At 41.6% G+C, this 25,792-nt stretch overlaps 1 protein-coding gene across 7 annotated transcripts in view; it reads left to right on the top strand.

Annotated features, from left to right (window-relative positions):
* Positions 1 to 25,792, top strand: part of TJP2 (tight junction protein 2) — a 65,722-nt gene that overhangs the window by 6,486 nt on the left and 33,444 nt on the right. For 3 of the 7 annotated variants that reach the window (XM_084504913.1, XM_084504914.1, XM_084504918.1), the window contains exon 2: positions 6,040 to 6,160. Coding sequence is in view for 1 of the 7 variants with exons in the window: in XM_084504912.1 (XP_084361038.1) it covers positions 2,067 to 2,179; positions 6,040 to 6,160 (234 nt within the window). In the remaining 6 variants the exon portion in view is untranslated. Of the gene's footprint in view, positions 1 to 2,043; positions 2,180 to 5,796; positions 5,924 to 6,039; positions 6,161 to 11,698; positions 11,749 to 25,792 lie in introns of those variants that run through there. The other 4 variants (XM_084504917.1, XM_084504916.1, XM_084504912.1 and 1 more) reach the window with 4 other exon arrangements.

Genomic DNA, 25,792 nt, shown 5'->3' with positions numbered 1-25,792 from the left:
TAAAGGGATTGGGCTCAAGTTGTGCCAGGGGAGGGTTAGGTTGGAAATTAGGAGAAACTTCATCTCAAAAGGAGTAGTTAGGCATTGGAACAAGTTGCCTAGGGACATGGCGGTGTTACCATCTCTGGGGGTGTTTAAGGAGAAGTTGGACATGGTGCTTAGGGACGTGGCTTAGTGGATGATACTGGTGGTAGGGGGATGGTTGGACCAGATGAACATGAAGGCCTTTTCCAGCCGTAGTGGTTCTGATTCTCTGGGCAACCTGTGCCAGTGCCTCATTATCCTTACAGTGAGGAATTTCCTTCTCTAATCTAAATCTATCCTCTTTCAGTTTAAGACCATTTCCCTTTGTCATATCATTATCTGAGTGAAGAGTTCCTCTACATCCTTTTCTTTTAAGACCCCTTTAAGTACTGAAAGGCCTCAGTGAGGTCTCCCTAAAGCCAGGCTGAACATGGCTCCCTTCTCCAGGCTGAACATCCCCAGCTCTCTCAGCCTTTCTTCATAGGAGAGGTGCTCCAGCCCTCTGATCAACTTCATGGCCCTCCTCTGGACCTGCTCTAAGAGCCCCACATCCTTCTTGTGCTGGGACCCCAGACCAGGACGCAGCACTCCAGGTGGGGCCTCACAAGGGCAGAGCAGAGGGGGACAATCACCTCCCTCCACCTGCTGCCCATCCATCTGCTGATGCAGCCCAGGACTTCTGCGCTGCAAGCACGCACTGCTGGCTCATGTCAAGCTTTTTGTCCATGAGAACCCCACGCCCCTCTCTGCCGGGCTGCTCTCAGTGAGTTCTTCTCCCAGTCTGTGCTCATGTCTGGGATTGCTCCGACCCAGGGGCAGCACCTTGCTCTTGGACTTGTTGAACCTCATGTAGTTCACATCGGCCCACTTTCCCAGCCTGTCCAGGTCCCTTTGGATGGCATCCCCTCCTTATGTTGTGTCGACTGCTCCGCTCAGTTTGGTGTCAGCTGCAAACTTGCTGAGGGTGCACTCAATCATTTCTGTCACTGATAAAGATATTAAAGAACTCTGGTCCCAAGACAGACCCTTGAAGGAATAACAGAATAGAGAATAACTTAATGTACAGAGGGAGTTGTTGTAGCTGAAGGCTTTAGAAGAAATACTTCCTGTCCCTTCTGTTCTTTTAACATTTCTGTATAACAGTTAGGTACCTTTGTAGCAATATAGTTAATACATTAAAATTATATACAAAACATATTTACTCTCTTACTGTCTGAATAACATCAAAATAGTTCCTTAGCTCATCTTCTTGCAATCCACAAATTCTCCTTAATACTGTCATTTGATGGTACTGCAGCACTTCCAAAACATCACTGTTATTGCAACTTCTACATCCACATCTGCCTTTGTAGTTAGTACCTGAGGCTACCTTCCTCGTGGCTAAACAGTTTTGATGTAGAAAGTGGAGACAGGCATTGTGTGAGACGCATCTGAACGGCTAGTAAGTATTGTAATGGAGTCTTTAGCTTTCTTAATTCTGCAACAAGTCAAGGAAGGGAAAGTTTATCCATGCCTTTTCTGACTGTATATCACCTCCAGCATGTTGTGGTGATGAGGAGAAAGTTTGAAGAAAAATCTGTTTTTGTCTTCCCATGTCTAAAAAAAGTCCCAAGTTCTCTGTGCAGATCTCTCTCATTCCCTGGATTGATTTGACAGAGAAGTTACCTAGGGCTCCATTAGTACTTGGAAGATTATAGGCAGCAGAGATTTAGCAAAGGATTAGTCAATTGAAGAGTGTGCATTATCCGGCCAGGCTTAGAACCGTGATTGTCTCTTCAATCATTTTCATTAGTGTCTTATTCAAAGATCGAATTATGTAACAATGACGTTTCAGGGGAATCTGGTGGGAGTTTTTCTTTGGTTTTTCTCTCCTGCTAACTCTCCAAGCTGGGGCAAGGGGGGGAAAAGCATTATTTACATGCTTGAAACTCGCAGCGTGTTTTGAAAAACAGCAGTTCAGATAAGTGAAGAGGCATGACTTCAGTTGCAGAAACTGCATTTGGATGATAACTTAGCGTGGTGAAACTCCTGAGAGAGGCAGGATGCGGTACAAGAAATATATAACTATTTTAGAAGCAGCAATAGGAATTACTCCCCTTAACAAGAGGGAGCTGCTTCCTGAGGGTAGACATGCAAACCTGTGGCAGCATCCGGGGTAAGTGTTAAAATACTATCAGGGAATAATAATGGGAAAATCTGTGCTTGCCTTGCAGTTATGAAAACTTTTCATCAGAAAAGAGGTGTATCGTTCATTGAACAGGTAATCTATTTTTTTGTAGCTTCCAAGCAATCTGTCATCTGCAGTTGTAGTTAAACTTTGTGGTTTTGCTTGAGATTTCTGTGTACCTTTTGTCCTTGGCTGGCAGAATAATCAGGAGAAGACGTTATTCCTAAATCAGGAATTTGCTTGAGAACAGAAAAGATAAACAGCTGTATACTCATCAGAAAGAAATCAAAATAGTTGTTTCATGTTTGCTGGGCACTACTAAGCCCACTGTGTGGATGTCCGTCTGCTTAAAAAAAAGTATTTTACCTATGGGAGAACTAACAGCTTGTAAAAGTGGGGAAGAACATTTCTCTGCATGTGTGCAACTTCCCTTCTCTTCTAGGAAACAAGAGTTGCTCATACTTAAGAATTCAGTTTTCTGAGGGGGAAGCGTTAATTATTAAAAATATATCAGTTAAGGGTATTAAATGTTCCAACTCAGAAATACAGACCATTCTGTTTTTTTTTAAAACAGTACAAAATGCTTTCTTGTACAACACAACTTGATTATTAGACTTATCTTGTTCATCACTGTTTCCCTCAAAACCTCAGCATGAAAAGGGGGTTGATTATATCTCTCTCCTACCTGTCCCTGTATAAGTAGCACTGATGGATGGGCATCATCCCTGCCCTTCTAGTCTCGTATTTTTGTTTTGCATTAGAAGACTGTTTCCTTGTTTCAGGCATAGTGCAGGCATAGGCTCTTGTTCAAGACCAATTATTAGATAAGTTTCTACCGTTTTGGGATAGTTCTGTGTAAGCAGGACTTCAAAGATAAGTTTGAAGTAAAAATGTGATTATTTGTCTGTAACTGAACTCAGATTTCTCCTGTAATTTTTCCAAAAGAGTACTTCCTCTAACAGTGATAGCAGCAGTAAAAGCAAATCAAGCACAGAGCACAATATGACTTTTCAGTTGTATCTCCAAACCCACAAAAAAGTAGTCCAGAAAATACACTGGTGCCAACAGTTTCCAGGCTCTTAGCAACACAAGAATTCTGCAAGTTTGTCCTAGGGTTTTGGTATTGTATTAATGAGTAGTTGAGCTTTTATTTTTTTCTTCTTTTTTAAAATCTGCCTGGTAAGAGGGGTTCTTAGTACAGTGTATTTGGACACAGACAGCGGAGCGTCCTAGTCTGTGACTTCCTTTGATTGTTTCATGTAAGTTATCTGCATGCCAATCTCTTAGAATTTTTCGGCCTCTCTTTACATGTTGACAAAAGGTTTACATGATTGCTCTCGATACTGTGAGGAATTGTGTTGGAAGGTAGCGGTACATTCTTGCAAAATTCCTCTTTGTTTTCAAGTGGGCTTGTTTGGCCGGAGTCGCAGCCTGAAACAAGCTGTCCAAAAATGAAACTAGCTAACTTTAGCACCCATTATTTTTTGTTTTGTAACTCAAATATGGGGTTGCTTCTCTTTCATCTGCTTCTGAGCATCAGTATCGAAGTGCAAAAGACACTAGCCTGTTAATCTTTGTTTTTCTTCCCAGCGTCCTTAATCAGGCATCTCCTCCTTTCACAGAGAGGTTTAGTTGATACAATTGTTATATATGCCTGGAATTCCAAGCTGTTTAAGATGTATCTGGATTACATTTGGATTTGCTATTCCAACTGTTTCACAAAAGCAGAAAAGCTGTTGTCATTGGACTGTAATCGGGATCTCTTTTATGTTTTCATTAAATCTTTCAGGGAACTAAAGGCTGATGACAAATTATTGCTGCAAAGTGAACTAAGTTCAAGAAAAAAAACACTGATCGTTTTGTAGCTTCAGACTGCTTGTTCTATGCAACTGGAATAAGGAAATTAATAATTCACTTTAACATCTGCTTCTCATTCAGCTTCTAGAGGTACTCTCAAGTTCATATAAAAATCAAAATAAGCATTTTAAAAGTATATGTATGTTTCTAATAATAATATATAATTACATAAGTGCATATATTAATTAACATCATGAGACAGTTTCCAAAAGCTAATACTAAATGTAGGGCGTAGAGATCCTCGTCTGACTCCTTACTGCACAAATTCAGGTGCATTCTTAACTTAATTTTTCGTTCACTGCTCTAAACTATTCCTAAAATAAAAATTAGCATTAGAATGTGACGCCAGCTCCAGTGCTATCACTTGAAAGTTGTGAAAAGGAAATACATTATTTTGCTAAGGTATTCATTTACATTTCCGTGTCAAAGGCATTATAAAGTATCTTTTCCTATTTCCATTTTTTTTTGCTTGGAATGGCAATATGACTTCTGTGGCAGATGGATTTTTATAAAGCTTTGGTATCTTCACAGAGAGATGCAAATTATAACATTAATAGTAGTATAGTTTTAGCTTCCTTGTGTAACTTTTCTACTGCTTTCAAAAGACTTTATTTATTCTGCATACAGCCTGGAGTGATGAAGACTGAAACAATGAAGCTGGTGTTTGTTCATAATGTGTAGCTCTGGTTGCTTTTTGGTGATAATAGAAATTAATGTTAAGCATTCTTTTTTTTCTGTGACTTCAGAAATCCTACCTTGATTTAAAAGAGTAGCATATTACTTTGAGAAAGTTGCTTTTGTGCTGGAGGAGTCAGCAGAGATGGAAAATGACGTTTTAGCTGGACAATGTGACATCTGGCAAGTGTTTGCATTTGTGAGGTTTTAAAGAAGTTAATGAGACCAAATGTAGCATTTAAAAATGTTAGATGCTTGAAGTGTGCTTTTTTGAATCTGGGACCTCATTATGGTTGTACTCAGGGAAAAGTGGGTGCTGCACAGAAGACACTTCAATAAAACATGGTGTAGACTGTAGTTCTGCAAAATTCCTTCATTATTTTTCTTATGGCTTTCCTTCTCTACAGAAGTAGTATGGATTATTAATCTAAAAAAAAAAAAAAAAGAATATCACTTTTTTTTTTAAATATAATATGCTTCTAAGGAACTCTGGCTATATTTTGAAGGTGGGACACTTTGGAAGGATGCTCTTTGAGAAGAATTAAGACAATCAAGATGTGCTGGGAAGAAGAAATTTTTAACCACTGGCTTCTGTTTCTATTCCTGTCAAAAGTCTGCCCTTCACTGTAGTTAAACCACTCACTTTTCAGTTCTCCTACACAGGATAATGAAGGGCTGTGAGGAGGGGTGGGGAGAGGTGGAGCCCTCTGACAGGAATGCTGAGTGGAAGCTGACACACAGCTTGCGCAGCAGAGGGGTAACGGAGGCCTGTTAAGCAGCCCTGAGAGGGGAAGGGGTAGACAATGAGATTGTAATTGGCAAGTGGAGCTGTAAAATTACCAGCTGAAATAACTTGAGCATATGCATCGGTTTTTAGCTAGGTTATACTTGGAGTGCTGTTATTAGCTTAGCTCTGTACAATCTTGTGTGAACAAAACTATCGGGCTAAAGAATAAATCAAAACAAAAGGCCCAAATGCCGTAAGGAGAAGACAAGTGCAACATGGAAAATAAGCATGCTTCCTGTCTGTACCTTATTTAGCTTGCAAGAATGCATTTTTTTCCTTGTATGCAGGCCTGTGTGGGCGCCTGATGGGGAACAGTGCTAGACTTGAACTGCATAGTGTTGCTGCAAGTGTAAAATGGATGGACATCTCCTTTTTTCGAGCACTGCTTCAACCTGACTGCCAGGGAAGTGCAAGTATGCCAGACTAACTGGGAAAATGTATCGTCTTTATCTCAAGGACTTTAGCGTCACAGGCTTTCAGTCTGTTCTTTTGTGATTACACAAAACTAAAATGAGGCTTTGTTTTTCAGGGAGCACAGTGCGGCTTTGCCGTCTCCGTGCGAGTGGGACTGGGAGCAGAACTGCACCTCGCGCCCGGAGCATCTCGCAGCAAGTAGACCAAGACTCTCAAACAGCAACATTCCTCACAAGGTAGTGGTCAAGTTACATCCGTTAGAACCAGTCATTACTTTGAAATGATGGATTCTTGTCATTCTCTGTCTGTCACGTTCATTCTTTAAGCTATGCTTTTAGAAGGTTTTATGAAGCAGTACTCAGTAGAGTAAGTAATATATTGAAATCAGAACTAGTTCTTCTGGATTTCCGTAGCAACTTAGAACAAGCACACGCACACTTACTGAAAGCTTGATGATGTACCACAGGCCTCCAGAAGAGGAGAGACTTCTGCAATGAACTCAGTATTGTGCTAAAGTTATGCAAATACTAATGCACAGGCCTGGACTAGTTCATCTCTTAGCTAAACGTTGGTAAAGAATGGATTTAATCTATGGTGGTGTCTTCAGCAAATATAAATATTTAGCGTGGGTTTGGGAATAAATAAATTACTTTAAGCACAGAGGGTAATATTAATGGGAATTGCTTAGTGACTCAGTAGAGTCCTGGGAAACAGAATAGCCACACACAAAGAGAGTTGTTTTGCTGCATATTTTCTTACAGTACATCATTAAGGTAAATATAATCCTTTTGGCATCTTAACCTTACACTGGAAACATTTTCTCAAGTGTTTCCAGAGAGAATATAAAATGCGTACTTAGTTTTTATGTGTCAGTCAAGCACGCTTGGCTTGTTTTTGTAAGTCATTAACAGATGACAATTTTAAGAGAGCAAACGATATTTATGTTGGTTTTACAAAGCTAAAATTGACTTATCTTTCATTCTTGAGAGATGAGTAGCTATTGCTCCTTTAGTTACTTACTTGGAAATGTGGGTATTGATTGGTCTTCCTAATTTGTGATACACTTAAACTAACAGATGAGTGGCTTTGGTTAATATTCTGGGAGTAAAGGGAGAGGATGCTGGTTAATAAGACTCTAAAGACATGATAGAAAGACCAAACAAAAAAAGGAAAAAAAAAAAAAAAAGGCATAATATAAAATAACAAACAAGCAAGCCCTGTTTCAACAGGGAGCTGTGTGGGGGAAAACATGATGTGAAAATGTCACTGATGCATGGATAGGCAGCAATGTTCTAGCTGGGTTCTCTAGCAGACTCTTTAGCACTGTTTCCTTGAAATGAAAAGCTTTCAAGTTGAATGGTACACTAGCCTTACAGCAGGGAATTTGATACACGTAAGCCCAACTCTGAGCAGAATTCCAGAACCATTTATCCCCTATAAAAAGATACTTCAGAGGTTGCATCCAGCTACCCAGCTTGTGAGCTTCCAGGAGTTACAGAATGGGCAAGCGAATGACTGGCTGTGTCCATCTGCTTTCTAACTGGTGGTTCTTCTCTCTCTTCTTCCCTGGACTCTCAATCTAGGGGGACTGATTTCAAGCTAATTCCAGTCTTTCCTGAAAAGCAGCACCCAGAAAGTGGTCACAATACCTCAGTCTGTGTGCGACCTTGCTATTACTAAATAGGGCTGCAGAACTGCTTCGTTTCTTAACAAGCTCTTCAGCAGGAGGCTTGCCAGTATAAATAGGATAGGGAGAGGCAGAGCTTTGAAGCAGAGCTTTAGTTTAGTGCTCTAAAGAACAATCTTGGCTGAAGAGCTGCTGTCTGGAGCTTTGTTTTTTAAATTAACCTCTGTATCAGGAAAAAAAAATGGACAAGAATGTTTAGAGTGTGTTATGTCTTGTGCATTCTGATTATTTTTTTTCTTGTTCTTAATAAACGTAATGAGCTGCATGAGAAATGGATCTTTTCTTTACGGTGCTGTCTTAACTTGTGCCATAAGAATTGATTGCCATGGTAAAGTTTTTGATGTTGTAAGGGCTTGACTTCTAGTGAGGGAAGGCAGATAAATTACTAAAAGCAGAAGATTGTTTCACAGCTTTGCAAGGAGCAGTCAAGGAAAATGGAGGATAGAGGAAGGAAATGAGATGTAAGGAAAATGAATGTTCAAGAAGAATCTGGTCATGTGGTGCTTTCTGTGTAAAATGAGCAAGTTGAGGGCAAGGAAGAGAGATCCTTTTGAGGGTGGATATGCACTTTTGTATGATGTTTGAAGAGAAACACAGTGCATGTTTATGTCGTTTGACTTTGTTTAAACTACTTTGTTGTTTTGTTTTTCAGAATAACAGCACTAGCTTCTTAAATTTATAGAGGTCAAAGCGCGTATACCAAAAGAAGTTGTTTTAATTTTGCTTACTCTGCTGGTAAACTTATTATAAAGGATGAGAAGGAAGGTTTGAGATAGTCACTGCTAAATCCCTGCATCACTCTCTAGCATTATGTCACAGTATTTCATTTGCTTACCAGTATACTTCTCAACACACTGCTGTACAGTTTAAAACACTGCAAAGACAAAAATGTACTTAGCATAAACATGTTTAGGATAAATAGAGGGTATATTTCTTTATTCTCTCTGCTTTCGTTTTTGTTAGTGCCTCTTACCAAATGCCTTTGTTGTTTTGATTTTATTTGTCCTGTGAAAGGTCCTATGCATCTATATACAAATTCACACTTTTTTTTTTCAAAGATATAGCCACACAAAAGAAGCAGTGTCTTTTTACTATTTTTTTGCAAAATAAACCTCTGGAATCTTTGTGTGAGATCTAATAGATTTGATGACCAAGATTTCAAAACCATTGAGAAAGAATACTATATGTTATAGAAACTAACAGTTAGAAATGCTGTAGTGCTGTTCCTAGTCCTAGTTGTTGATCATGCAACAGATTTGTCACAGTACTTTTTTCCCATTTTTGTGAACTTGAACTTCATTAGCTTAGAATGATGCTGCATCTTACTGTAAGTCTTCACCAACGTCTTTTAAACTTTGTTGACTTGAAATTTCTAGGTTGCGAAATATCTAAATCTGTATGTCTAGGTTGCAAAAAATAAAATCCCCCATGAAGGTCAAAAGAGGTGGCTTAGTGAGCCGTGAATAATTTTGTACTGGTTATTACCTCAGAAAAATTACATGTGGTGCATGGGATACAGTTTTAAGTTGGTCCATGTTTCTTACAAGAACACCTATGCTTTCTAAAATAAGAGCCTCAGAGTTACTGCTTTGGAACATGGAAAGTACATATATTTCTGCATCCTTGCAGTAGACCAGTGATGGCCAATAGTCCTGACTCTACAAGCTGCATACCTTGTAGCTCCAACCTCTCCTGTTTGAGCTTTTGCTCATTTTCTCCTGTCCTCCACCCATGTGCAATGTTAAGAGCCCGGCTGCATCTCCTTGCACCCCTCTTATGGATGCCAATGGGCTGCTGCTCGCTGCCCCTGCAGCCGTCCTTTCTCCAGGCTGAACAAGCCCAGCTCTCATAGCCTCCAGCTGCGGGGTCAGTTCTCCAGCCCCACCATCTTGGTGGCACACCACTGGATTCACTCCTACACACAGTAACAAGTGCCAGGGCAGCATTTCTTCCAGCATTCCTGTCCCTTCAAGTCAGATTAAGATTACTGTGCCATTTGTGTGGTTTAACTGCAGTGTAGAGCTGTGTATTTGAACCATATGTATGTCCTGAGCAGGTAGAGAGTCAGAGGTCACCTACCTACACATCCTCTAATCCTGAAGGTTGAACCTGTTAGGGCCTAGCATGCTATATAAAGAAGTGGGCATAATTGGATTTATGAATCATTTAAGTAGGACTGGACTGACTGATTTGTGTGATTTTGCAGACTGATGACAAAAAGCAGTCTAAAGAGATTGGAAGGGGGAAAGGCTGTTTGGCAACACAGTATTTTTAGAAACTTCTGCAGTGCCTTTCATCAAAAGATCATGAACACTTGCTTAAAAACAAAAGCAAAATTGATGACTGTGTTCAGACAGTTCAATAGCTGGACTAGGAACATACATTCCCGGTGTCTCCTACTGAAAACAGTTCCCACTTCTTTCAGGTTGCTTGTTTGACATGCTGTCTAGCACTATTAAGTGTTGAACTCCGCTTACAAACAAATAACTAAATATGTGTGATTGTCAGAGGGGCCGCTTAAAAGGCTTGATTAGGGGTGTGGAGAGGATGGGAAGGAAGGAGAGAACACCTATATCACAACACCCTAACCACTCATAGTTGCTGCAGGCAAATTGCTGAACAGCCTTGCTTGGTAGGCAGGAGTAACCGGGAGGCTGCTGCTGGTTTTAAATTTGCATCCTGTCGTGTAATGGTAAATGGGTGTTCCCTCTGCTGGTGGTAGAAGCAGCACAACCACTACATTCACAGTAAAATTATATAATTTATGGAATACATCCTAGGTTTTACACGATGCAAGCTGCAGAAGCAATCTCTTTAAATTAGCGCTACACAGACTGTGGATTGAATCTGATCCTAGGCAAACAATGTCTGCCTTGATTACTTAAGCTGAAAGTCTCAGTAGGAAAATGTGGTCATTAAAAGTTATTTCCATGCTTCTCATACAACTAATAATGATTAGTCATTCCATGGAAGTTCATAGTAAACTCTGAACAACTGTGTAACATTTCATGAAACCCCTGGAATGTAATACTGCTTTTACAGTCGTTGCACATGCAGAATAGCTGGTCCTAAACACTGCTGAGGACAGCTGCACATTGTTAGCCCAATTCATGTAATCTTGACGTGGTATTGGTAACCAGCCATTACTTTCCATGAAACAGCATCCTTTCTAGGACTGACTTCAGTTGCACCTCGACGTTCTCCTTGAAATAGAAGGAGTGAAAGCTGAATGCAGCCCTGCTTCCAGACACTCACTCTTGAGCATGCAGAGACCTGCATAGACAGAACAGACTGTCCTGCTGGGTCTCTGGCTCCTCTTCTGCTTGTGCTGCTGTCCCAAGCTAATTTTGGCTAGATTGCGCATATTCTGTGTAGTCACTCATGATTGATGGGACAGGGTCGTGTAGACATCAGTACAAATAGTCTGGAATAGAAGGTGTATCTAATTATACACTTAAAACACAGCTCAAACAAGCACATCTTTAAGTTTTTTTCTTCCCTATAGCTTACAAGGGAAGAGAGTGCGGCTGCTGTCCTCCAGTGGAATAGCTGTTAGGTAAATTGGGTGCCCCGAGCACCTGGTCTCTTTCCTGCTGTAGGAGTTCTGTAACTTGTGCCAGAGGAGTTGTCTCTGTAGCTCTTGTCACTGGTTAAACTGCTGTACTGTATCCCTCCATTTCTGGTTTCAGTGGCATCATCCTTCCTTCCTAAGGCCCAACTACATGCCCACTTCGGGAGGATAGCTCCATCCAAAGAAGAAAGCACCCAGGAAGGCCTTAAAGTCTTTTCTCTGTGGACTAATTGTAGGATGAATAGCTTTTAAATTGTGATTGCACTGATTGTCACATCAGTATGGGCATCTGGGCACTTGGCCAAGCTCTAGTGTGAGCCTGAGCATTAAGAGTCACTGTTCACTTTTTCAGGCTGTTACAGGACAATTTATCTGCCTATTGTGGTAGGGTGGCTGCTTTGTTTGAGAAAAGAAATAAAAAGGCAGAAAAAATTATATGTCCACTGTACTCTTATGGACAAATGTAAGAGATATTCTTATAAGCCCAAATGAATTGTTTTCCATCTGTTGTTGCAGGAAATTGAATGGAGACAAACTGATAGGCCCTTCCCAGGTGATGATTTGTGGTAAGGGATTAAAAACAAGTCTGTTTTGCCTGCATAACTGTGGTCAGTTCCTGCATTTGTGTTGCACTTACCTCAGGCTAGCTAAGTGTGTTAACTATGGTGGCAGCCTTGCAGCTCAGGGAAGTAAAGTCCGATAACCTCACTGTTAGTGTTAACACCATGTGGCTTTGATAGTCATAAAACATGATAAAAGGAGGCTTTAGGCCAAGCCATGGCTTTTGCATGTAATGAGAAGTAATCCTCCTTGGTCTTGTAATGGGACAGGCTTACATTGCTCTGCCTGCACTCCAAGGGGGCTGTGCCGAGAGGGGGAGCTGGCAGAACTGGCTCTTCATCCCCTGCCAGAGCCTGTGTGGAGAGAGGCAGTTGCAGGCGGCTGGTGCCCTACTTTTTGCTGCCGTGAACTTGATATGTGTGTGTTAAGAGAATCCATTAGTGATCTAGTGGCTACTCCTTTCCCTGTCTCACTTTGTGCCTGTCAACTGCTTTCATTGGAAAAAAAACACATTACCATTAGGCTAAAAATATACTTGCTTTTACAATTGTCTACTTATTTGCAGCAAAATCCTACTGTATTCTATCAAAGCAAAAACTAGCCCGTATAATTGTCATCATGTCCAGTCATTTCAGGGAGGTGTGTACTGGGTAGTGGCTTTCGCTGCTGAAGCAGTGGCATAATGTCCTATGCTGATACTGCCAGCCTGTGCTAGCTTTTTAGAAAGCTGTCTTCAATTTCAGAGATGGGCAAAAGTGCCTTGCCCTGCTGCATCTCACGAAGATGTTCTTGAGGCCAGATGCTGTTCTCATATCTCGCTCTACAGAACCCCATTTATCTGAGGAGACTGGCCTCTGTGCTTCATTTTCCTAGCGACCTTGATGTTTGCACATATACTAGACTTCTCATACTTCAACAGAAGTTGGGTGGTGTAAGTTACTTGTAAAACTTGAGGGTAGGAACCAAATGAAAGAAGAGCCAGCTTAATGCTTTGGCATTTTCCTGCCTTTTTCCTTCCAAATTTGAGGGTAGGCCACACAAAGTAACATGCTGTTTGCATTCTTTTTTTAAAGTGTTGGCTTAAGAAAGATCTTCCCTGATGGTTGGTCCTCCTTAATTTCTTCCTTCCAAGAGTTGATTCAAGTATTGACTCATCCACCCAAAATAATGCAGCCCCAGGAAGACAGTAGCACTGGGAAAAGAATCTGCGTCTGTGAATACAACAGTGCAGCTGAACTTCTGCCAGTCTTCCACTTTTTAGTGCCCAGTCATTTCTGCAAGCCCTTGAGAATACTGTTACCTCAAGAGCATGTGTTTTTTTTTGTTGTTTTTTTTTTAAATACGTAATAATGGCCTCAAAAACAACATGGTCAATTCAGGCTCTGAATTAACTGCAGCACTGCTGCATTTGGGACAGATACGGAAAGTTAGGTGATGGGAGGGCACCTGGTGGAGGCTGTGGGGTTGAGGATATCAGTGGGTGGGGGGGGAGGGCTTTCTTTCAGGAAGCATATGGACCGAAAAGGTAGAAGTGATGGGCTCCTTTGTGTTTGGTAAGGCAGGGCTGTGAGTGCCATCTAAAAGCTTTGCACTACTTCCAGAAATCCCACCCAGGCTTGGACCCAGGACATCTCTGGTTTATCCCGTGACACGCGTCAGCTACTGGCAGCTGCCAAGGGCAAGAAGACAAGAAATATTTTTGTAGAGGGAGAATAACAATTCTTTTCATCCCAGGGAGAATGACAATGTCTCTTCGCCTCCCTGGGGCCTCCGCAGGCCGGATTGGCCAGCGGCTGAGGGCGGCCGGGCCCCGGCGGTACAAAGTCTCTCTGTGGCGGGCTCCTCAGTGCCGGCTTTGTCTGTGCTGGGCTCTGGCCACCCCCGCCACCACCTCCCCTCGGCTCCCTCCAGCCCTTCCCGGCGGGGGTGTGCAGGGCAGTGGGCTCAGCCATTATCGCCTGTGGCAGCGGGTGGCCCGGCCATGTCACCATGGGAGCGACGCAGGGCTCTGCCGGGAGAGAGCCACGCGGGCCGGCGGCAGGGGAGGAGCAGGTCGGTAGCCTCCCCTCGCCCACCGCGTGCATAACGGGTGCAGCGGGTGTTCGTAGCTCCTAACGTGGGCCCCGGCGTCCCGCTTAGCAGCATACGTGCAGCTGATGTGGAGGACTTGCGCAGGGTGGACTGGAGCATCACCGGGTCACTCTGCACCCAAGCTGGCCAGCTGAGGCTGAGAGACCGTGGAAATCGCGTTTTCTGTGTTGTTTTTTTTTTCCACGCACCCCCAGTTAAATCGGAGCTGGGAGGCTCAGGCCGGTGAGCAGAAGCGAAGAGCATTGAGGGCACGGCTGTGTGTGGCTTGGCTGGCGTGGGGTGCTGCCTTCTTCCTCGCACCATGGGAAGGCAAGGGCAGAACTTTGTCTCAAACGCTGGTTGTGCTCTGGGGGTGCGGGTCACCGTTTTAACCAAAAATAATCCTGCTTCTGTGGAGAAGCAAACTCCACGGTGTAAAATAAATTAATTTTTTCTCCCTCTCCTGAGACCCTACTAACAGTCTTTATGTGGCTGTGTGCTTTAGTGGGAGAACATGCTTTCTGACACCTGTCTTGTAAGGGAAGCATTTGGTATGCTTGCGAAGCACCCGAGGGTGGTGGAGGCCACCTGGTGGGATGGCAGACCTGGTGTGGTGTGCAGGCAGAAGCATAGCTTGTCTGTGGTTTACCCACCATACACACACGTTCACTCTGCTAAAATGTGAGTGGAAACTATGGTAAACAACACATTTTTTTGTGGCTTCAGGTACAATTAGTACTGTAAGTATACTGCTTGTGTATGGTGTTTCTCTGTGTTAACTGTAACATGTGCTAGGTGGGGTATGGGTATTTATTAGCCTGGAGTGAACGAACTGTTAATACTTTGTGTGTTTGTTTGGGGAACAAAAGTCCTACAGAAAGGATTACCCAGACAGTCTGGGTAACCATCGTACTCCTATTCCACCCATCTTGTTCCGTGGTCTTCCTCATTTGCTGTGTTTATCCATTTTGCCTCTTCTGAATCCATCTTGTTGGCTCTTTGATGTGGTTCCTGTGGTGCTTGAGCACTTCTGTTGCTGCAGTGCATCTAATAAGCAGCTGTGTGCTGGTGGTTCTGTTGAGAGAAATTTGGCATGAAATACCCATGACAGTGGGTTTTGGTGACTTGCTTTGCAGGGGTTTTACAAGAACAGGGTTGAAGCATGTTGACCTGAGGTGAGTGGAGAGGCTGACACTGCGCAGTTACCACCTGAGCTATGGTGGAGTTCTGTTTTTACAGATAAACACCTTAGAGGGCTATTGTTTAAATTATACTCAACTTCAATTTGTTTAAGTGAATACTTGAAAAATGCAATTGTTCCCAAAGTGGAAGACTTGTGGTGTATTTAGGCACAGGGTGGGTTGGTAGACTGTGTTGCCAGTCTTTCTCCTTACCTCCAAATGGCCGGTGCTTTTTGGATCTGATTCTGTCAATGTTGGGTGGCGGGGTGGGGGTGGGAATCTGTAAGCCCTTAAGAGTTTGGAATTCATCTGTTTTGGCTGTGAATTCAGTGGCAGCGTCTATATTAGCAAAAAAGGGAGCTCTGGCTGATTTCTCCTTCCTATTATTGTTAGAGATTGTGAAAGAGCTAAAGTTTCTTAAGTGTACTGAACGTTGGTGGGGGAAAAACTGTAAGTGTGGCTCCTCCAGTGATTATAATCTTTATGGTTATTAAAGTCCAGAATTCTGCTTCTTTTATAAAGACAACATTTTTTTCATTATTTTAGAGAAGACAGAAAAAATGATCTAGCGAGATACTACAGCTATGACTTCTAGTTTCTGCTATATTTTTTTAATGAGGATCTTCCAACAATATAAAGTTCAAGGCTTTATTTCTAGGAATTCTGTTTTTCACAGCTTAAGGTTATTAAAAAGGTAAGGCACATGCAGATTTAACTGACACTTGAAATGTTCTTAAAGAATTCTTTGTGAAGTAGAAAGTTACAGTGTTTTCTTGGGAAGCTAATGCCATTGATACTGCAGAACTCTTTTATGAATGAAGTGAGCTGTATATGGTGTACAAGCCAAATAATATAGTGGAATTCAAGGCTATGTTTAAAATGCAAATGAACATAAAATCATTTTGTATTTTAAACCTGTATTTGGAATATATTTCTTGTCATCAAAATGCAGAACTTGACAAGAACTTTGTGTGATCCAGGCTGATCACAGACTGGGACTCCAAGTAGCTGCCTTAAGGCAGAATTATATTCCCAAACATGTCTTAGATGGAATGTACAATGGAAACTAATACATATATGCAATTACATTTGATGCTATGCAAGAATAAGGTATCATCTAACTTCCTTAACAGTGAGGGAGATGCCTTCATGAACCCTCCAGGCACCTCTATCCAGTAACTTAAAACTACAATGAAGATGAAAATGCTCCTTAAAGGCCTGCACTGGTAGCAGTTAATTTGGCAGGCAGATGATTGTCAGCAGTTTTCCAGGTGTGTGTGTTTGTGCCTTCCATCATGTCCTGTGAAGCAGAGAGCAGTATCTTTTTACATATTGTGCTGGTGGAGTCTCTAGATTTGATTAACAGTGCTTCAAGTATTCACCACTGAATTTGCAATAAATGATTATTTTTTAAAGAAACAAAGCACAGCAGCAAAAAAAAAAAAGCTTTGCAGAACCACAGCTCTGATCTAACAGCTTCCTTATGTACCTACAAGAAATGATACACCTATTATTTATTTATGATTTACTGAAGTATCTATTCAGCCTGCCATGTCTTTCCTTTGCACATGCGTACCTCGCAGATGATAGGAAAGCATTTCAAGATGCTTGCTCCTTAGGATATGTAGCCTATATGAGCTTTTTGTAGAGAATGCAGTATGTCCAGATAGACTGTCATTCCAGGCTTCGCAAACAGAGCTCTCAGAGACAAACTGTTGGCCTTTGAGCTACAGAGCTTGCTGCCAGGGTCAGCGCTTGGCACCAATTGCACTTATTTCTGCATCCCAGCACTGCACAAATCTGCTGGATAATGTGCGTTTCTTCTAGTGGCCAGGGCTGAGGGTTCTTCTGTACAGTGTTGCAGAGGCTTTTTGAAGAGTTGCAGGACAGAATGCATAACAGTTTACTTTATCAATTGGTTTGTTTTCCTACGTAATTTTATGTTCCATAAGTAGAAAGGGTGGTCAGTGGTTTTGGTTCTTCTGCTGAAAGAGTTGCGTGGGAACGTTTTTAAACAACCAGAGTGGCAGTAGCATAGCTGATTGGTAATGTGTGTGCACGTGTTCCTTAGAGGGTGCCATCAGAACTCCTATTTCTGTGTATGTCTGTACTAGCGTTGTTTTGCTTGAGGACCTGTGTGGTGGTTAGGGTTTGGCTGTAAATTTTCATTTTCCAGCGCTTCACATTTCCTGAAAATGTTTTGCTGTTCAGCATCAAAGGGGGTGATGTTGTTCCTGACCCTGCGCTTTGGCAGGAACTCCCCTTCAGTTGCTGACCAGCTTGACAAATACTTGTGTGTGCTTTTTCTCAGCGTGGCTGGTGTACTACAGTAGGTCAGGCTGCAAAAGGCCTGGGGTCAGACTTTTAACGCAGAGTGTTGACTGCAGATGGATGCCTGCTGGCATTTCCAAAAGCTATCCTTTGGCAATTGCACTCCCCTAGTAATTTGTGGACAGTGCCCAGTGAACTTAAAGTACAAGGATACAGAAAATGGAGGAAGAAGGTGGGGACTTTTTCTGTCAACATGCCTCGGACACACTTGCCAAGCTCCTGATGAAATGTGGAAAAAACATGTACCAGGGTACTATTGGTACATCAGCCTTTGCTGTCCCTTGGGTGTATGAGAAGTATTTATAATCTGGCCTGACACATGGGGATGCTTCGAGTGCACGGTTTGTCGTTTTCTGTGTACCTCTTAATTTGACAGGTTATTATGATGCCATTTTAACAGTATTGTGGTGTTTAACTATGGGATTGCACTCATTACATTTCATTTACCAGCTTCCCACCTCTTGTAATAATTTGACTCCATTTTCCATTCTTTTCCAAGTTTTCTTTTGCTGCTTTACTGTGTAGAAGCTGGTGAATACTTTCCCAATGTCTTCTGCAGCAGTAAGGATGGACTTAAAAGTCATGGGTCACAATGATTTGAAAATGGATTTAATTCTTCTTGCCTTCTTATAAGGCTTGTTTGCCCATCAACAGGTATGTAACTTTTTTTTTTTTTCTTAAGAGGGGAGGAGGCAGAACACTTCATCATAGTTTGCTCCTGCTTGTAGTGTCAGAAGATCCTTGAGTGTAAAATGTTCTTCTTTGTGGATCAAACTACAAGAAGAAAACACTCTGTTCTGAATCGTGGTTGAGAATAAAATTGCTGCTGAACCGAGCTTTGCTCTAGGCAATAACTCAATGGAAGCATTTCTTGATCCCAGAGATTCTGAGCCATGAGATTTCCTTTTAGCCACATGCGCAGAAGGACTTTTTTCTCTTTCCCAGTTCTTTCAAAGCCTTGTGTGATTTATGAAGGAGACTAGTAGTTGTGAAAGGGGGAATAAAATTTGCTCTGTCACTCAGCTGATTCAGTTCTGGTCAGTTTATCCTTTGTGCACTTCAGCGTGCAGTTCAGTGGAAATGACACTGTTTTGTAGGGGTGAGACAGTTTGGCTTCACTTAACGTTTGGAGAGATGCCTGAAGTTCCTTACATTGACGTTGCATGCATGAGAAGTGTTGACTGGGCAGAAAGACTGCATCAAGGGTTGTAGTTTCAAATTGTTCTGCTGGCATCCTTTCAAGTGAAGCAAGAATGGCTGCAGATAAACTCAGATTAGCGCTATGGGAACAAATCAGCCAAGTGGAAGTTACTTGCTTGATACCAAAGAAAAAAGGGGTGGTTGACTTCAGTCCGCACTCTTCCTCCCTCCTCACCCTCCTCCTGTGATTGATTGACTACTGTCATGAAATTACTCCGATGGTATTTTACGTAAGCTGGGAGGGTTCAAATGTTCTTTATGTCAATGTGTTTGGGTGTTAGCAGAGTCATGTGCTAGTCCATAACTGCATGTTGCATTTCAGCTTCACATCCTCCCTTGCCAAAGGACTGGGGAGAAGGAATGGAAAACACTTGAAATTTTTCCATCTTCACCTTCCTTTCTATTGCTTTCTTATCTTAAAGTATTCTGTGAGTGTGATCAGGTATGTGTAACGCAATTTTGTATGGGATAATAGGTTGCTGGTGGAATTGGACCAGAAATATGTAGAGCTGAGGGGAGTATTTATGCTTAGTTTTATTGTTTGAAAAAGCAATTATAGTCCTCAGGAGGCCCTGAGGAGGAAACTTTGCTGTGAGCAAAGGGATTCTGAATGTGGTTTGCTAAGCAGGTGCATCTGGCTGAACTTATTATCTCATGGTAATTGACGCATTGGGACGAAACTGAGATATTTTTGTTTGTTCGCTTGTTCCTCTTCCACGTGTACTGGGAGGAGTCTCAGTGTGAGATTTACAACCCTTCAAGTGTAATCCTAGGTGTCACTGTATGGATGTCAGGAAAAAACGGTGAACCCCTTTTGCAACAGATTTGCGTCTTGTGTTGGATACGAGCAAGATATGTTAAAGTTTGAGTGAACTTCAGCAATGTTTTCTGGCGTGGCTGAGTAAGCTGTTGAGACATCTTGAGCGGGAGAGGTGGGTTGCTTAAGACTTTGGGGGCAGGAGTGAGGTGGCAGAAGGAAAGGAAGGAGGAGAGGTTTGAGCACTGGGACTAGAAAACAACTGTAAAAATTCTTTGAGAGCTGGAATATCAGAGAAGTGGGAATCTGCTTTAAGACAAGGGCAACAGAATGATCAATAGTTTTGCTGTGCGGTGATTAAGAAATTTAGTGGCTCTGTAAGAGCTGGCTAAGAAACAAGATATACAAGCCATTGTGGTATTTATCTGAATGATACTGAAAATACAACTTCACTCAAAACTACTACATTAATTTTACAGTGATTTAAGATTTTTTGAATTGTCAATTTTTAACATTTTTAACAAGTCTGAATTGTATTCTTAGTATTATGGGCATTCAAATGAAGTTGCAGCTTTTTTTTTTTTAATCTACCTTGTGTGACAGTGACCTTCTCTTATATTTATGTTGTGGTAGTAATAGGATGTAGTCTTAAAGTTCAATATACCATCAAAACTTCTGTACTATACAGAACCTTATTCAAGTTTATTTCTGCCAGACATGAAAAGAAAGCTAATGTGGCCGTATATAATTGTACTGCCACAGGAACGCTTCAACAAAAGCAAAATGCTTGTAAGAATATGGTGTATCACTTTCCTATTAATAGAACAAAGGAAACTAGAAAACTTAACAGGGAAAGAAAATCTAATGTGGTTTGGGACTGAGCTCAAGAGCTAACAATTGTACAATTGTTTGAATTGTCTTGCATTATGACTGGATAATTAAATATAAATGCTGACCTGATTGGATTGTATCCCAGCAATGCATCGATCTTTTAAAAAACAAGTTACATGAAGCAGTGGGGCAATAACCAGGTTGTTTTTCTCAAATTTGGGAGTTTTATTGGATAACTAATGACATTCATGCAATCAGAGTCTATCACGGTCATGGAATAGCAGAAACACATTTTTGCAGCAGTAGTTGCTCGATGCTAGAATTGGTTGCTTCTAGGCCTTGATTTCCTGTTCTGACATGGGTGCCAGGAGCAGAAGCATTCAGAAACAGTAGCAGTAGAAGGTACAGCACTGAGGTTGAATAAGAACTGGAAATAGTATCCATCCACAGGATGGATATCTTTGGTTTTTGTTTCTTTCAAATTTTTAAGACTCAAGTGTAAACTGTATGCTTTGGCTGCACAGAGTGGCTGATTCTGAAGTGGGACACTTAAGTAATAGCAGCTGTACTTACGTTTTTCAGATAAGCTAATAACTTAAATGAGGTAACTTAAATGTCTTTTTGAGTTTTACCTCCCTGTCCCACAGGTGCATCAGTACAGTTTTCTATGGTTGCCAAGAAAAAAGTGTCCTGCTGAACTCACCTTGTGCCCGAACTGCTACTGCATTTTGTTTCTTGGACTTTGTTTGCGTGAGCATCTTAAAGAGCAGAAAGTATAGCAACAATGTGAACAGAAATAAATGCTTTAGGTTTTACGGTTAAATCGAGTAGAAGTGATGAAGTCAGACAACCTTTAAAACTGTTTGGGATTAGAGGGACTGTAAACTTAATGACCTGTCTGTCATTACCTTCCTTGTAGCGTTCAGGAAAAAATGTGTACAGCACCTTATTCCATACAGTATTACAAGTGAAAATCCAGGAAAACTTTGAAAAAAGAAACAGTGCATGCATGTATGTGTATATTATATATACAGATATATACGTAAGCACGCACGCACACCCTGGAAAGTGAAAATAATTTATATGCTGCACACTCAAGAGCTATTGATCTAGCGGCCTTTTACCTAGGTTAGTTTTGATTTTCAACTGAAATTGCGCTATTTGCAGCTTCTTATGTCCTGAAGCATTTATTTTGAAAAGAGGTGGTGGGGAAAAGCACTTTATTGCAAGATTGAGCATGCACTGAGCTGAGAGGTGAGGCTTGTGCTTTCCCTTAGGACCCCTGCTGTGCCTGTGTAAGTGAATGTTCCAGGGCTCCTCTACTGGAGCGATGCTGCATGTCCCAGAACACTAATGGAAAGCAATTTCTGTTGTTCCTCTGAAACAACATGAACAGAAAAAATAAAAAAGGGAAGAAAAAAAAAAAACTCTGGAAAAAATGTTAGTTTCCAAAGTGCTACTTCTCAAGAGGCAGAAATTGCTTTCTGAAAAATGAAGAAAATAATACATTTTTGCTCTTCTTTTTTTCCCCTGGAAATGGGGTATGTTTTCTCAAAAATGGCAATTTTGTATTTCAATTGAAGCTGTTCCCTGTGCAAATTTTGAACAATTGGTTGTTTCCTGTTGGGGGAAGCACTAGAACAATTGCTGCATAATTTCAGTAGGGTAATAACAGAAGTGTTGTTGGGCAAAAGATATTTGAGGGGACTTGCTCCTGAAATAGATCTGAGCTGTATTTCTGAGAGTCTTTAAATTTTTGGTAGGTATGACCTGTGGATCTTGGAGCTGTGTTCTGGTTGCAATCAGTTTTTTTCTTCTTGTTGAATAGACTTTTGTTTAGTTTGTAATGAGATACTGTGCTGTTCTTTGATGCATATGTATGTATCTAAGCTCAACAGAATTCATCTGTAACAAAAGTAATCTACTCTGCTCATCCTTTCCACCCCCTTCCAGCCTTTTTAGAACTTTTACATGTATGTTCTTGGTGTAGCATGTCAAGGTTGTAAACTGATCATGAGTTTACATCCCAAATTTGTTACAGTCTACTGGGAATATACCTCTTTTTGCCCTTCACATCATTTTTTTCTTCATGGCAGTGCTAAATAAGGACTGCTCTTCAAAGCACGTTGTCAGAAGAGCTCAGGTAGCTGTTTTTGCATTTGCCCACTTCTAATAGTTACAGAGGGAGCAGTTGTTAAAAACATAGTTGTGTAGTAAGTATTATAGTTTTAAAAAACACCATATAATCCTATATACATGTAGCTTCTAGGTACTGAATTGGAATGACTGTCATTCTTACTGGCAGAGATAACAAGTACTGTGGAATATAAGTGGACTTCAGAAAGTTCCTGTGTGTGTTTTGTTCACCTTTTCCATTTTAATGAGAAATTACGGCTTTGTCTGAGGTCCTTTAAGGTGTCCTCATTCTGCTGGTGAGAAGTAGGAGCAGGCAAGTGTAAAGGTACTTAACTACTTCCATTCAGGTCAAATTACAATAAAGAATTCAGGCTAGAATAAAAAGCTTTACTCCAAAAACATGGCAGTGATTCTTTTTATTTTTAGTACTGAATGTAGTGTTTCTAACTTTATATAGAGAGTCATTTTGTATGGGTTCAAAGCTCTTGTTTAGAATTTTTCTGCTACTTATTCCCATGGGGTCTTTGTAGGATTGATAAGTAATGCGTATGGTTTATCTCTAGAGTATTAGATGTTTTTCCCTTTGGGGGGACGTCTATTTCCTTTATATAAACTGTGCGATTAATCCTGGAACTAGTTGTGGAAGAAAGTGACTTAATAAAGCTGAAATTAAAAAAAAAAAAAAAAAAAAAGGCATGTTTGTCTGATAATATAGAATGTGTGCTCCTAAAAATTGAGATTAAAGAAAAAAAAAAAAAAAACACTAATACCATGTCTTAACAGAATTATAGAATCACAGAATGGTTTGGGTTGGAAGGACCTTAAAGATTCCAACCCCCTGCCATGGGCAGGGACACCTCCCACCAGACCAGGCTGCCCAAAGCCCCATCCAGCCTGGCTCTGAACACCTCCAGGGATGGGGCATCTACAGTTGCTCTGGGCAGCCTGTGCCAGTGCCTCACCACCTTCAGAGTAAATAACTTCTTCCTTATATCTAATCTAAACCTACTGTCTCTTATTTTAAAGCTATTCTATCACTACACTCCCTGACAGAGTCCGTCCCCAGCTTTCCTGTAGGCCCCCCTTTAGGGACTGGAAGGCTGCTGTAAGTTCTCCCTGGAGTCGTCTCTTCTCCAGGCTGAAGAACTCCATCTCCCTCAGCCTGTCTTTGTAGGAGAGGTGCTCCGGCCCTTTGATCATCACTGTAGCCCTGTATGAGTTTTGTATGAGTTTTGAGCCCTGTATGTAGCACTGTATGAGTTTTAACATGTCCATGTCCTCCTTGCACTGTGGGCCCCAGAGCTGAACACAGTGCTCCAGCTGGGGCCTCACCAGAGCAGAGGAGGGGAATCACTTCTCTCACGCTGCTGGCCACACTGCTTTTGTGTGGGTACGGATACACAGCCCAGGATACAGTAGGCTTTATGGGCTGTATGCACACGTGGTTGGCTCCTGTTGAGCTTCTCATCCAGCACCACCCTTGTGTCCTTCCCCTCAGGGCTGCTCTCAATCCTTTCTCCGCCCAACCTATATTTGTGCTTGGGATTGCCCCAGCCCAGGATAGGACCTTGCACTTGGCCTTGTTGAACTTCTTGAGTTCCAGAAGTTTCATGAGTTCAGAGGCCTACCTCTCAAGCCTGTCCAGGTGACTCTGGATGGCATCCCTTCCCTTCAGTGTTGCCCGCACCTTGGTGTCACTGGCAAACTTGGTGAGGGTGCGCTCAATCCCCCTGTCCATGTCAACACCTTTCCTCATCAGATCCTCTGTCACCTGGAGAAAGAATTTATCATTCATGCATTCCAGGAACCTCCTGGATTGCCTGTGCCCTGCTGTGCTGCCCCTCCAACAGGTGCCAGAGTGGTTGGAGTCCCCCCTGAGGACCAGGGCTGGTGAACATGAGGCTGCTTCAGTCTGTGGAAGGCCTCAGCTGCTTGGTTTTCCTGATCAGGTGGCCTGTAGCAGACCCCCACTACAATGTCACCTGTCCTTGCCCTCCCTTTAATCCTGGCCCACAGGCGCTGTCAGCTCCTCACCCATCCCCAGGCAGAGCTCCACGCACTCCAGCTGCTCCTTTTTTCTTCTTTTTTTTTTTTTTTTTTTTTTTTTCCCCTGCCTGTCCTTCCTAAGGAGCCTGTATTCCTCCATTCCAACACTGCAGTCACAGAGCCGTCCCACCACCTCTGTGTAATGTCGGTGAGCTCATAGCCCTGCAGGCGTGCGTATACCTCTAACGCCTTGTTTACTCCCTGTACTACAGTTGTTAGCACAGAGATGTTTGAGTTGGGCCCCGATGAAGCTGGATGGAGTGGCTGGAATTCCTTTGTGCCAGTCTTCAGGTGCTCTCCTGCTGAGCGATTCTTGTCATTTTGTAGTCTGAAATAAAAGTTTCAAAGTAGGATTTCAGCCTAGGAAGATACTGGACCTCTCTCAACGTTTCTTTTATTTATTTATACAGATTGTATCTATGAAAATCGCTCAAATGCCAAACTATTCCGAAAAATAATTTAAGATATTGTATAATAATGAGTCCAGCTCTTCACAGAAATTGCCATTTTCTGTGTGAAAGTGATAGTCTGAAGTTGCGAAGTAGAAACAACAGCCTTACTCAACTTTCTGTGCAGCAAGGGGACTGCGTAGGCCTCTGTTACAGGCAGCATCACCGCACCACCTAGTGGCTCTCCGGACTAATGGCGAGTCGTTCACTGAATCTGTGCTCTGTGTTTTCCCAACGTGCATGGATTGTCGACATTTTGAGGAAATAACTTGTCAGCTTGTCTTCTATGAGTTTCCTACAGATGCTCGTTTCTAGAGGCAAAGAAACAAAAACCTTTGTGGGCCTGAGTAGAAGAAATCATCTTAAGAAAACAAGCAAACAAATGAACAAAAATATTTGGGGATCTTATTAGCTTTTCCTAAGTGACCTGAACTCAAAATGCTATTGGAAATTCTTAATTCTCCTCTTTCTTTCTCTCAAAATGGTTAGCCTGCTTTCTGAAAGTCTTCAATATAATGAAGTGAGTGTCAGGCTTTAAATGTTAGGAAAACAAGTTTCCTATGCACTATCTTTTTGGCATTCACAGATTAAAAAAAAAAAAAAAAAGTTCCATGAAAAACAGTTAATATTTTTTCTACATGAGACTGGCATATGCATTGCAGAATTATATGTACAACCTCCGTAGTTTTGTTTAGGAGTTTCTCTAATACATAATTAAAATCAATAAAACTATTCAGAGATTATGTGCTTTACTCAGTAATCCAGGAAAAGGATTTCTAATACCACATTCTGTAGTGGCTTTTTTGTAGCATCCAGGCTATTTGTTATCCCCTTTATTATAGGGAATTGAAGAGTAATTAAATACCTGCAGAACTCAAATCCCGTGTTTCTATTTTGATCTGACTTTAACTGTATCCAGGCAAAATTCTGCAAAATAAATCTTTGAGCTGAAGATGCCATTTTGATTTCACCCCTGTGAACCACTCTAAGAGTTCCAGTGCATGGACTGCCATAATGGGCGGATTGTGCAATATCCTTCATTACATTT

This window comes from Aythya ferina, assembly GCF_964211825.1.
Source record: "Aythya ferina genome assembly, chromosome: Z".
NCBI classification, from domain to species: Eukaryota; Metazoa; Chordata; class Aves; order Anseriformes; family Anatidae; genus Aythya; species Aythya ferina.
Note: the sequence above shows the minus strand (reverse complement) of the source record. Positions and strands in the feature narration are given on the sequence as shown.